The 14,023-nt window shown below is 34.8% G+C and overlaps 1 protein-coding gene across 1 annotated transcript in view; it reads right to left on the bottom strand.

Moving 5' to 3' along the window:
* Positions 1-10,412: 10,412 nt before the first annotated feature.
* Positions 10,413-14,023, bottom strand: part of Smp_203360 (unnamed protein product) — a gene marked incomplete at both ends in the record, with an annotated part of 5,574 nt that continues 1,963 nt past the window's right edge. Inside the window, 2 exons of the mRNA XM_018791045.1 lie at positions 10,413-10,473; positions 13,640-13,779. Of these exons, the coding sequence (XP_018645752.1) occupies positions 10,413-10,473; positions 13,640-13,779 (201 nt within the window). The remainder of the gene's footprint in view (positions 10,474-13,639; positions 13,780-14,023) is intronic.

The raw sequence follows: 14,023 nt of genomic DNA, 5'->3' as shown, positions 1-14,023 counted from the left end.
GGTAATTTAAGTGAATAAAGATGAGTTTATTCTCAGTTCAGATCCTAAGTTTTATTATATTTACATCTTCACTAAACATATGTAGGACGGCATCACACTGAATATGTTGCAAATAACTTGATAAGCATGAAACGAAATTCTTATTGAAAATCACACTTTAATATGTGACACCCACCTGGTAAATGAACGAAAAAGTGATTGAACGTACTTGGTACAAGATGGTTAGGGAAAACTGAAAACTTCTTGGACAGCCTCAGTTGGAATTAAATATTTACAAATAAGGACACAGATAACCTGTCCACCAGCTACAACCTATATAACTTGATATTAATTATCATCATGAACTGATATCATCTAGATAATCATGAAATAACTGTGCGGGGTCGCAGATGCACATTGCTCACTAGTCCCATACTTGAACAAAACGGCCGTCCGATGTTTCCAGGTTTTCATTGGTGGTCTAACAGTGATCCATTCATTATCTCAATCAAAACTCAACTATCTCCACAACTGTTTTTATCTTGCTGTGGATCATACAGCATTGTTTAGTAATAACACGTCCATATGAGATTGGGCAAATATCATAATTTTTAAACACTGAATCAGTCAAAAGCAACATAGGATCTGTTATGAATGTGTATTATCCTATTCACTGTACTATCTCAGTATAGAAGGATGAATATCAAGATATTAGTAACAATAGTAATATTAGAAATAGTTAAAAAGAGAAAATAAAGAGTCTGGTTAATAAACAATGGGAAGAGGAGTGATCTAAGAATTCAGCCACTGATACTCCAATGAAGTAGGCGCTGTTTTTGATGTGGGTTTGTTCTCTGAGCTGGATGGTTTGGTCGTGGAGCTTTCATCGTCCTTCTCCACCATCTCAGAAGTAGGCGCTGATTATATTGTCCATAATAAAAACGAGAGCTAATTAATTGAACCAACGAACCCAGAGAACTTAATGACACAGAAATAGTTTCAGTCTCTAGGTATTCCAATCAATTTCGTCAATACCAGAATTTAGTTATATAATAATAAAATATATGATTTAGTAATCCAGTCACTATTGTTGGTTGTGACATACTATTCCTTACAATATCGATCGATTGACTTCTCATGGCAAATATGACCAATATTAATAATTTCTGGTTTATTTTTTCACATGTGGTAGGATGATCCCATTTTTACTCTCTGAGATTGATATTAAACTTATTTTCCCATGTAATTTTGGTCAGTCAACGCATTTGATGAATTTCCATCAACGTTAAAATTATTTGTAAATCTCGTTTGCCAGAAGTAGACTATTGATCGTATTTATTTATTTATTTGAACACATAAATATTGTTACAAAGGGGCACCAAATATATATGCACCACACAAATTTCATTTGATGTGTGTCAGGGCTGTGATACTGCCCGGGTGCCCAAACTGAAGCAGGTGGTTTTCTTAGAGAGCAACACCCGGGACCTTTGACCGAAAAATCTGATCCACAAGGCAGTGGAGCATCGTGAGGAGATGCAGTTCCATGGTAGCCGTTGACCAACGATTGGTTCATTCGCCATTTGTTCCCTCAGAATACTGGAGCCCATGTGCACCATTGGTTTGGAATCAGGGTTTTCCAACTCCCCTAGGTGGACCCTCAGTGTCCACCAACCCGGTTAAAGCGCCGGACATTTGCTTTTCGTCCTCTCAATTTCGTAAACAACAGTAATGCCACGAGAAGGTAGTGAGTAGGACTTCCCTGTCAGAGGCTATATACACGTGGCCATATGAGAGCATTTCCAGAGGGGGCGGACTGTCCCCACTCTCGGCCGTACCAGGGCATTTGGGGGCAGACTATTGATCGTAGTTTTCTTTAGAAGTCTCCAGACTTTTAACACCTTTACTAATCACCCATAAAAAAGATCCATGATTTCAATTATCAAACCAATCTTTACCAATAATTCATTTTTTTCATTTTGTTCGAGATTCATGAAACTGTATAATAAAGAAAAATCAACTAAGAAGTTATTATCGCCAGAGAGTTCTGTATATTAAATTCTAAGAATGTAAAAACATCAACACAAAATGATTAAAAACACTTTCTTATTTCGTTAATTGATAATTGATATGTGTTATATCTCGAATAGGATTATGAGTGGTAACTTTTGAGAACTATTTATGGACCATTTTGATGCGTATATTTCGTATTGTATAGTTGCTAAGTAACTTAACTATTCATATTCATGTTCCTTTTATTATGAGATTTATTTTGACCCATAGACTATTACTGTACGATTTACCATTCCCGAGTTATACTCAGTCCATTAATTACTGTTCCCCCTATTCACATTCACATTTAGCTAAATCTTGTACAAATGTTGTTTCTTATTTTATTGGTACGATGTGGTCTGTCTAGTTGGTATATAAACCCAGTATGTTTGAGAATAATGATTCATATTGCAGAGACTGTTATTAGTATTCTGGAGTTAACTGGCTGGGCTAGGCAGATAGCAGGACTGACAAGTGCTCTGAACCGCTCGCAAATGTTTTGTATATCATTGGTCCGATCGATATTTCATTACCCTCCAATTGGCGGTCTTATTACGTCATATATTAAACTGGGCACGCACGCAGACACACAAGATATAACAATATGATAAAATATTACGTTAACATTTCTGTTTATCTTGTTGAATTGAACTGATTTATTATATTGTATAAACAATTAAGGTTGATATAAATATTGAAGTGAAAAACAAAACAAAAAGCAAAAATCAAATGACTTTATAAAATAAAACAAACAAACAAACTAGCTAACGAGAAAACACTGCTGACCAAATATTTAAATAATACAAGTGAACATTTGTTTCTTATTAAGTTAACAAAAATGATCGAGTATTACCAAGTATTGATCATTTTGAAAGCTTAAATATCATAGTATTTAATTACAAGTTATACTTACTTACTCTTGTTATCCCTCGTGGAGGAGCATAGGCCACCTACCAGTGTTCTTCCTCCAACTCTGTTCTGAGAAATCTTTAACAGTGGTTTCCAGTTGTTATTCATCTTTTTAATTTCTACTTCCGATTCACGACGCAGTGTTTTCTTTGGCCTTCCTCTTTTCTATTTACCTTCAGGATCCCGAGTTAAGACTTGCATCATGATGCAGTTTGATGGTTTCCTCAAGGTATGGTCTATCCACTTCTATTGTCTTTCCCTAATTTCCTTTTCAGAATTACGAGTTATAAGATTTTAAAATTAGTGTACTTTGCAAACTAGTACTTGTAATTGTGTATATTGATTGGATTATGATTATTCCTATAAATATTGACATCAATCAGAGAACCTTCGCAAACCAAGATTATTAGATTGGACAGCTGTCTTGTTAGATTGGAACTTCTAGGCAGTGGATAACACATATATAATTGAACATTGAACTGTAAGGCATCATCACAGCTGAAAAAGAAGTAAGGTAATTAATCGGTATCCAATCATTCAGAAATTGTACATGATCACCACAAAACCGACTTATTTCATGATCATCACTTCGAGATTGATATGTAGACAATCTGAACGAAAATTATAGTAAAATTAATTATTAAATTAATTACTCATTTATAACGACTGATTAAGTTAATAAGATAACACAAAAATAGTGGAGGTTGTAAATTTATGAGGCTGACTGACCAAACAGTAACCTGGTCATTGTGATACTACCTACCATCACATTATTAAAAATACCAACCTTTTAATGGGGATTTGATTGTTTAAAGGAAATTCGATCACAGCAAGTACTGGAGGTTCTTAAATTTGATTCTTATTTAGGTCCTAAGTGTGGTCTTCCAAAATGTTCTGTTATGGAACGAAATAGCTATTCAATGCTTTAAGGTTTTTCAATAATTGTATCAAGTTGCTGAAATCAATTTGTGATGTTAATTATCTTCATTCATACAATTTGTTTCTGGTTTCATTTAGTAGAAGAACTACTTCCTATTAACCCAAGACAGCTACTACTGGAGAGATTTAAATAAGTGTACAATGCTTTTCTTAAACTCATTCACATCCAGTGACTGTTCATTAGATGATAGAGACTTCAACTTTAGATTCGTCAAGCTAGCATATGTGTATGACAGAATAAGTCAGTTTTGATGGAGAAATTTCAAAAATATACGAAAAAACTGTCATTATTAGCATGAAATTACAATCGAAATGTAACACTTTTTTGATTGGAGTGATTCATTGCCAAAGTTAATAATTGATCGCTAAAAGTAAGTGTATGAAATAGATAATTGTTGTGTTCTGTGGTTAGATTAAGTTATTATGCATATTTTTGATTTACTACTAACCCAGTTATTAAAGAAAAGAGTATCAAGACTACTTGTGTTAAACAGTCACTGTGGATTATAACATATCCTTTATAAAACACTCAACTAATTTAATATTAAATGATCATCATATACATTGTTAAACATGCTCCGTTGTTGCAATTAATAAATTATTTTATAGTTTACATCCCGAACTTACGTTAATTCGAAAGCCATATGGCACAGGACAACTGTTTCGTTCACATGTGCAACTCTTAAACAACGGACATCTACGACCACACCAGTTATCGAATATCGGACTTCCAAGCCTCATGACGAGCGTTTAGCATTTAGACTACTGAGATGACATCCAATGGTTTAGCTATCTGACTCAAATCAGTCAAATATATTGTACAGCTATTTTCCAATGACATTGATAGGAAATTGTCTCATAGCTGACAAAGCTGGGAAATTCACCGGTCGGTGTTTCTAAATAGAATTCTAAAAATTGCCTATCGAAAGTCTTCACTAGTTAACACATGATTATTACTAGTGTTAGGGGTTTGTTTAGAATGTTGAATCTCATAGTATTACATCACAAAATAATCCAGTAGTTCATGGTTGTACATTGTCACCAACATGTCCCATAATATGATGATACAGCTATCCAGTGCTTTAATATCCAGTGCTTTAATAATTGTCTAACTAAGGCTAGCTTATGATGTAGTTGAAGTTAGACATTAACACCGTTGGATACCGGCTCAGTGGTCTATCGGTTAAGTGCTCTGGTGCGAGACTGGTAGGTCCTGGGTTCAAATCTCGCGAGGCGGGATCGTGGATGCGCACTGCTGAGGACGAAACGGTCGTCCAGTGCTCCCAGGTTTTCCATGGTGTTCTAGCTTCAATTGACTCATGATCTCAACTCTATAAAATTATGATGTAATCGTTTAGGGTATCAAAATCCTATATACAAATTGTAACAGAGAAAATCAATCCTAAAAATTGGCATAACTACTATATGGGATTTTCATTCAGTTAATTGTTAATGTTTTCTGATTAATTTAGTATATTGAGAGGGAAATGTATTCATTAACCACTAATTCATTTTAATTTGTATTCAGTTTAACCCATTTCCATTGTAACTTATTACCGATTGACAATTATTCAGTTTAATAAGAATTTTGTAAATGATAATCATCAAGTTCATTGAGTAAAATGGAATATAATTCAGTTAGTTTAGAGTCGTTGTTACGCAAGCTTCTATAACAACTTGGACTTTTTATTTTAGATAGCTGTTAAAAACGAAGAAAACAGAAGTATTCTCGTTCATTGTAGTAAACTCTGGGTTGTTAATAGTTAACTCAGTGTACAAATGTATCGGTAAAAATAATCTCCACAAACGTTTTAAGCTAAGAAATTATTATTTTACTCATTGGCAAACAACTTCTAGTGTGACCGATAGTGTCTGGCCAACAGATCCGAAGTATTTTGCGTAGACAACTGTTAATAAACACCTATATCTTCTGGATGATGGCCTTCGTAGTTCTTTACATCTCCGCCCCATACAGTAGAAATGTCTTGACATTTGTATTGAAAATTCTGATCTTGGTGTTGGTTGACAATTTTTTTGAATCCCAGATGTTCTTCAATTGTAGATATACTGCTCCTGCTTTTCTGATTCGCGCCTTCACATCTGCATCAGATCCACCATGTTCATCAATGATGCTGCTCAGATATGTAAAGGTTTTTACATCCTCCAAAGCTTCTCCGTCAAGTGTAATTCGATTGATGCATGTTGTATTGTATCGGAGAATTTTGCTTTTCCCTTTGTTTATATTGAGGCCTACTGCTGCTGAGGCTACTGCTACACTGGTCGTCTTCTCCTGTATTTGTTGTTGCGTGTGTGATAGAAGAGCCGGATCATTTGCGAAGTCTAAATCGTCCAGCTGCATCCTAGCTGTTCATTGTACCCCGTGCTTCCCTCCAGATGTTGACGTCTTCATGATCCAGTCGATAACCAGGAGAAAGAGTAAGGGTGAAAGTAAGCAACCTTGTCTGACACCGGTCTTTACCTCAAACGAGTCAGTGAGTTGTCCTCTATGAACAATCTTGCATTTTAATCCATCATAGGAATTCCGTATGATATTGACCATCTTCTCAGGCACGCCGTAGTGTCGAAAAAGCCCCCATGGTGTTGTCCTGTCCACGATATCAAGTGCTTTCTCGTAGTCAATGAAGTTGATGTATAGTGATGAATTCCATTCAATTGATTGTTCCACAATGCTCCGTAGAGTTGCGATTTGGTCTGTACACAATCGATCCTTACGAAATCCAGCCTGTTGGTCTCGAAGTTGGTTGTCTACGGAGTCCCTCATTCTGTTTAACAATACCCTGTTGAAGACGTTTTCTGGTATTGAGAGAAGAGTGATGCCTGTGTAGTTATCACACTTGTTGAGATCTCCTTTTTTGGTATTTTGATCAGAAGTCCTTCTTTCCAGCCTGTTGGCTCTTGTTCTTCATCCCAACTCTTAGTGAAGAGAATGTGGAGTATCTTTGCAGCTACTGCTACATCTGTTATAAGCTTACATTAAAATCCAAATCTAACGTTTCACAAATCGACCAGCCATTGGAAAAAATAATAGATCTAACAAAAAGCACAATGAAAATCCAAAATAGCAAGATGTTATCCAATACATGTGAGAAAAGAATACAAGAAATAATTAAGGAGACAATATTTACTGAGAAACCTTAAACCTATGGATTCAATCTCACTAGGAGATGGTTATAAATGTTTACTCTTGTGCAGTCTCTAACTAAACAAAACTAGCTTTTGAGTGTTCCTCGGTATTCGATAATTTGTTTTAAAAATGATCTTTGTACATATATATATTACTCAATCTGTAAATTCTGCAATCACATGTATGATATTTTTATAAATGACGATTATATTAAGGAAAAAAGTGGTCTTGAGTGCTTTTAGAGGTATGAGGGCAGTTATCACTTGTCTCGTGTGTTGTTACGGGTATGAGGGCTAATATCACTTCCCGGTTACCCACACCGTGGAAGGGTTCTTCTAGAGGTACCTGAAAAGGAAATTGGGTTAGAAGTGGTCTTAATGACCTGAGAGCGTGACCGCAGTGCCAGAGGGACAACTGCTTGAGGTCGGTCACACACGTCCTTTTTGTGGGTAGTTTTTGTGTTTGCTCCGTTCTTCAAAGGACCTTACCGCCGGAGACGGAAATCCGTGGGATAAGGCGAGGTGTGCATTTTTAGGGTCGACCTTTTCTAACCCCACCCCTCCTTGTGGGAAGGCAGCATCGCTGTCATGCTGGTTGTCTGAAGGAAACACCTTACTGCTGTCACACCTCTGTACAGTCAGCAGTACGACTTCGCCTTCGGACCTTGGGTTTGCTGCTTTTAGTCTTACCGCTCTTCAACCGACCTGTCTGACATGGTAGGACCTTGAGGAATGATTGTTCCAGCCAGCATAGCTCTATTGGTTCACCACGATAGGCAAGCCCGACCACCACGTCAAGGTAGCAGCAACGGTCGGTTTAAGGAAAAACAATACTGTTTAACTCATTAAATTGAACAAGCTTATTTACATCATCATTATCTTAATATTTGCATTATCCACCACCACCACCACCTACGTTATTATTTTAGTAGTTAGGTAAATAAAATATTCATTTTATGAAAAGATGTCCACCTACTCAATATTTAGATCTTAAATAAAACAAAACAATAAATACATTAGTACTTTATTAGATCAACAAATTTGTGAATGAAGTCTATTTGGTTTATCTATCAAATTAGACAACAAAACCCCGTATCCATTATACATAATCACAATGCCATGAGCACACACACTATTTAAATAATATACGAATCGAAGTTAGGAATAGAATAATTTATGCGCTCAGTAACCAATGATCTTATTGGTTAAATGAGTCTAATCTTAGTCTTAGTATATACATGATTGAAATCAGATACATATACATATGAATATTATGCACATATCCATGTGAACAAAAGACATAGATAACAAATAAAAGTATTCAGTTACATTAAAACAAAACATAATGTTCCGTTAATTGTTCAAAACTAACCATTTGGGAGTAGAATATCGTCTGAATTCATTTGTAGTTTATTCTTACAAAAATGTACAACAAATAGATGAAACAGGAAAAGTGAGTAAAGTTAATTTTGATAATTGTATAATTAATATCAGAAAGGGGTTCTTGTGGATATTATAGTAATTTTATATAGTTGAGATCATGAGTTAATTGAAGCTAGACTACCTTGGGAAACCTGGAAGCACTGGATGTGGATTGGTTGAAGTTAGACATTAACACCGTTGGATGCTGGCTCGCGCATGAGACCGATAGGTCCTGGGTTCTAATCTCGCGAGGCGGGATTGTGGACGCGCACTGATGAGGAGTCCCACAATATAATGAAAAGGCCGTCCAGTGCTTACAGGTTTTCCATGGTGTTCTAGTTTCAATTGACTCATGATTTCAACTACTAAAATTACTATAATATCCACAAAAACCCCTTTCTGATAATAAAATTAACTGTTTATAAAAAACTAATCGGTCGATAAGATTCTTAGGCAAGAATTCTTTTCAGGTTGTTTACTAGTATGATGATGTACACACTGTTTATCTACATTATTCAAATTGCTGAATTATTGATTATTGCTATATGTTAGGAAATGGGATCAAGCATATTATTTAGAAACCTAATTAATTCCGTTGGTTGATGAAATCCACAAAGTTTGAATGTCCACTCAATGTATCGTGTCCATATATCCCAGTTATTTTCTCGTTCATTCAATGAGTGAATGCTATAGTTTGAAAGGTAATGTTCATTAGAAATTCCATTTCAACTACTAACGATTGCTACACTTGTGCTTTTCATTCTGTATGTCATAACAGACTGTTACAGATAAACTTAGCCCTTCAGTTGCTCGCGGGATTTTTAAAACTTACAACAATCAATGAATTGGATGCACGAGATAAGTTATTGACTAACTCTAGGGTGCAGGTACATCCATCTGACGAGTCCCAAATAGGACGAAACGCGCGCCAACATTCATCTTTGCTTATATTGATTAATCGCTTCTGTGTTTGGTTGAATCAAATAAAATCGTCACGTAAACATCTTACCTGATAATCGTTATGTGCTCACCAGTACTTAACTTTAAGAAATCCTATCGAAAGCCATAAAAAAAGGAGTCAACCAAATTGACGGAGTTACCTACTCATGAAATTCGGTAAGAATTGAGCTAAAAAAGAGTGAATTGAAATACAAATAAAGTGATTATTTTTTCGGAACTATTTTATAGGTGTAGCAAACTAAAGGACAAAATGACGAAAGAAGAAAAACCGAATATCATCTAGAAAATAAACTGTTCCAATTGCTAAAAAGATTACATCAGACTAAGTGAACGGCCCCGTCATTGTTCCCTGCATGAACGTCAATTAGCGGTCAAATGCCATGACGTATCTCAGCTTATATTAACGCATGTGCACGACCGTGGACGCACATTTAATTAGAAAAATGTTTCAGTCTTGGATAGAGGCAACTCCAAAAACACCATAGAACTTTTAGAAACCTGGGACTCATGTAAATCAGTAATTCTTAAACACATTGAAATCAATCCAATTTATCAACCAATCAGGGAAATCATGGACAAATTTAGGACGAAGAACCAGATCAAAAGGTGATGTAATCAACATGAAAAATTGAATAATGAGAGGTTAAAGGTCAGCAATGACCAATCAAGATCGGGGTCGATAGGACAAGCAGTGAATCATATTAGGAGAAAATCAAACACTTCACTTCTGCCTGAAGTTTCTGCTAGTGATGTTGTTCAGAAGAACAATGAAAACTTTACGACCAAGCGATTCAGCTCAGAAAACTCCACCTAAACAATTTCATTTTAAATTGAACCTTGGATATTCAGATCTTGTTAAAGTCACGCTACTGTATATTTAGTCGATTCGCTATATTACGTATCAGTTATTCGTCGGCAATATCTGTCACATTCTTGAAATGATTGACTGTCATCAAACAGATGACCCTGAATCCTTATGATAAAAATTTACTGAGGTCGAAAATGTGTTAAACTAGATTACAGGTCAATGAACTAAACATAATCTGGTTGGTGTAAATCAAGAATACGGTGAGTTCAATATCTTTGGGATTGTTGATGATTGTTTTTTTTTTTAAAAACTTACAACTGACGATAGTTGTAGTAATCCAAGAACACAAGATTGGGCATAAAATATATGATTTGAGTAGAACACATACTCTTGGATTTCCAGTGATATATTCCTTACAAAAAAAATTAAATTAATCATTGAAACTAAAAATCAGAATTTTTCATCGTTTATAATAAAGACTTATAAAATTGAACCAATCCAGTAAGATAATTATTGAATTCTTTCTGTTAACTAGGTGATTAAAAACAAATCCATTTAATAATGAGGTTAGATTCTAGGGTATTCGGAAATGGTGGTCAATCAGTTGATGAGGTTGTGCATCTTCATCGACTGAGATAGTTGGGCCAAGTAATACGCACTCTCAACCATCAATTACCATGGAGCGCAATGCTGACTGGTGTTGGGGATGGTTGGAAGAGAGTTAGAGGTGGCCAAATCAAAACCTGGCATCAGTCCTTGAAGTCAATAACTACTAGTTTTAGCCATTTTGCTAGATGTAAACTGCTTGGTTGGGGTCCGCATGACTATCATATCTATTGGGTAGAAACTCTGGGTGACATGGCTGAGAACTGATCGGAATGGTGTAGGTGTATAAACACTATCTTCCCTTAAACTGTGAGATTAAAATTACATTATACCTTTCTACGGACTGATTCTTTCTTCTTGTATTATATTTTTATACACAATCTTTCTTTTACATATTACTACCATTGAAGTCACCACTTCTATGAATTTGGTGTTCATCTTGTATTGCCAATGAGGTGTGGCAACTTGGACCGATGCATATATGTGCCTGATCCCACGTTATAGATGGCTGATGACTAACTGAAACTTATTTTTTCCATTTGAATTACGTATCTTTATTGCACAATAACTGTAATATTTTTATTTCGAATTCTTAGCTTTTTAATTTGTCCATCATTTTTCAATGTGCTAATATGATTGGTTACAATTTGCTTGACTGCTTATGTATCATAAATATCTCAGCCATATTGTTCGATACAAATAATAACACTTTTCTAGTTTATCAACAATTCGCCTCTACTAGTTTCTTTCCAGAAGGTGTAATATACTTAATACATTCTCTTGTCTGGTACTTGATTGAGACTGTGTATAGTTAGGAAGTTTATCGTTTTAAGGCTGTTATTTAATAAAATAATTCAACTATTTTTAATTCCAAAGGACTACAGTGAATTTTAACGTCTCTCTGATCTATTCTCCAACATTCTTTCCTCTTTTCTTCAGAATATTTGAGATTGAATTTGATTTATTTGATCTTCAACTTCTACAGATATTCTCCATCTTTCTACAGACGTTTTCTAGCCACAGTAACGTCTACATTGTTCATTCTTGTTAAGTTATTATTTCTAATTTATGAAAATAATAACTAGTTAATTTAGTGATTCACGTGATTGCTTATTCTCGTACCATCTTCATAAGTTATCATTGTTATTGCCATTAACATAATTGCTTATATTATACTCCTTAATCTTTTTCGAATGATTAGAAACATTTTCCACCTCTGATTGACATGAACATAAATATTAATGTAAATGGGCACTAAAATAAAAATGAACCACACAAATAAGACAATGGTTCTGTAAAGAGACGCATGTAGGAAGAGGAGTATAATCAAAATAAATAAAAATAAATGGGAGAAAGTAGTAAATAATGTAAGGGGCATTTCAGTTATTAGAAAAAGCAACCAAGAAGAATTTTTTCAATTAAAAGTATCTTTTTCACTTTCACGAAGAAAATAAAAAGGTTACAACATGATCAACATTAATTTCTATTCTGAGCTTCAGCCGGTAAAGTCTCTAGCCATTGAGTTTCAATATCTCTAGGGCCCCGACCAGGGAGTCGTTATGGACTGACAATTGCCAGTGCTTTAATGCTTTCTTTCATAGCACAGCGATATGTCATAAGCTGTCTGCCACTCAGTTTTTTTTAAGTAGTCACGGTGTTTGGAGCTGAAAAACAGTTGGCAATCAGGTGGCACTTAATAGTTGTTTCACCCTTGTTTGTGATTCCTATAAAAGACTTGAAACAATACTGTATTCAGATTGTGGCTAACAATGGAATCCAAGTTAAATATTTTGTCCTATCTAGGAACAACTATTTGAGTGTGTTGATGGTCACATTGAGTCTCAAAACCATTACCCATAATTGTCAATCATTACCATGTTAAGTACTAAACAATCGAATCTAAATGGCCACTAACTCGGCGAATATAAAGTAATTTTTCAGCATTTGACTTTCCGTTATTGATATTTGAAACTTTATTAGACCAGCCACTGTTATATGTATTCAAAGTGACCTTCACTGGGTTCGAGTTAAAGTGTACATTAAAAAATTGGAATCCAAGAACATTCATTTTACAAGTCATAAATATGGTAAAAACTGAGTTCTATTGTTACCAACATTTTAAAGAAAACATCTTGAAATCCCTTCAATATGAAGATTTTCCAACAGAAACTAATCTAACGCAATCCTGAATAACATTGACATAGAAAAAACAGACCCTTAAAAGTTAGACAAAATGTAGGAAATAATAGTATTGTGATAATAATGTTTAAGACTGAAATTATCTGAAGTCAATTTATTTAATTATTATAAAACAACAGACAAACAGTGACCATGATTGTTAATGAAAGCCCAAGATAATCAAATTCTTTAACAATGAAACTATCAAGTTCAAATGTATTCACAGAATAATTAAACTTGTCCACATTAAATTATGGTTAGCGTTTTTTAGCGAGTTAGTTTTCTACGGGATGGAATCGCTACCCACATGCCCAACCCTCCTCCTTTATCCGGACTTGGGACCGTCAGTAGCCCTCAGAAGGGCTATTCATTGTTACTTTTTCTTAATAGATAATACTAAATTTAGACATGTATATACATATTGTTAACTAGATTAACTTGATATCATCTAACTGATATTGATTGATTATGTAATTAATTGTTTAAATTTTCTGATAAGTTTACTTCTATTGAGCCATTTAGTTTTGTGTTTTTTATCTGAACAATGAATACCCATATTATGTACATATTATTCATTGGAAAGAATACCTTAATAAACATTATGGTACTTTACTTAAATCTTTACATCTCATTACTTAACAGATTCCAAAGTCAATACACATAGATATATCTATCCAAGAAATCCTGTCACACTGTAGTTGTTTAGTGGGATAACTATTAAACAACCAAGGAATCAACAAGTTATTGAATCTACGTGTAGACATGAGTGTGTTCAGAAAATAGTAAGTAAAATGTTAATTTAATCATTAACCGATATATACTACTATTAATTATTAAAATTTATTATCAGAAGGGGTTTTGTGGGGATTTCAGTATTTTCATTGTTTAAAGCATGAGTCAATTGATGCTAGACCACCAAGAAAAACCTGGAAGCACTGGATGGCCGTTTCGTCCTACTGTTAGATTCCTCGGCAGTGCGCATCCACGACCTCACCCCGCGAGATTCGAACCCAGGACCTACCAGTC

The sequence above is a fragment of the Schistosoma mansoni genome, assembly GCF_000237925.1.
Source record: "Schistosoma mansoni, WGS project CABG00000000 data, chromosome 7 unplaced supercontig 0100, strain Puerto Rico, whole genome shotgun sequence".
Lineage (NCBI taxonomy): Eukaryota > Metazoa > Platyhelminthes > Trematoda > Strigeidida > Schistosomatidae > Schistosoma > Schistosoma mansoni.
Note: the sequence above shows the minus strand (reverse complement) of the source record. Positions and strands in the feature narration are given on the sequence as shown.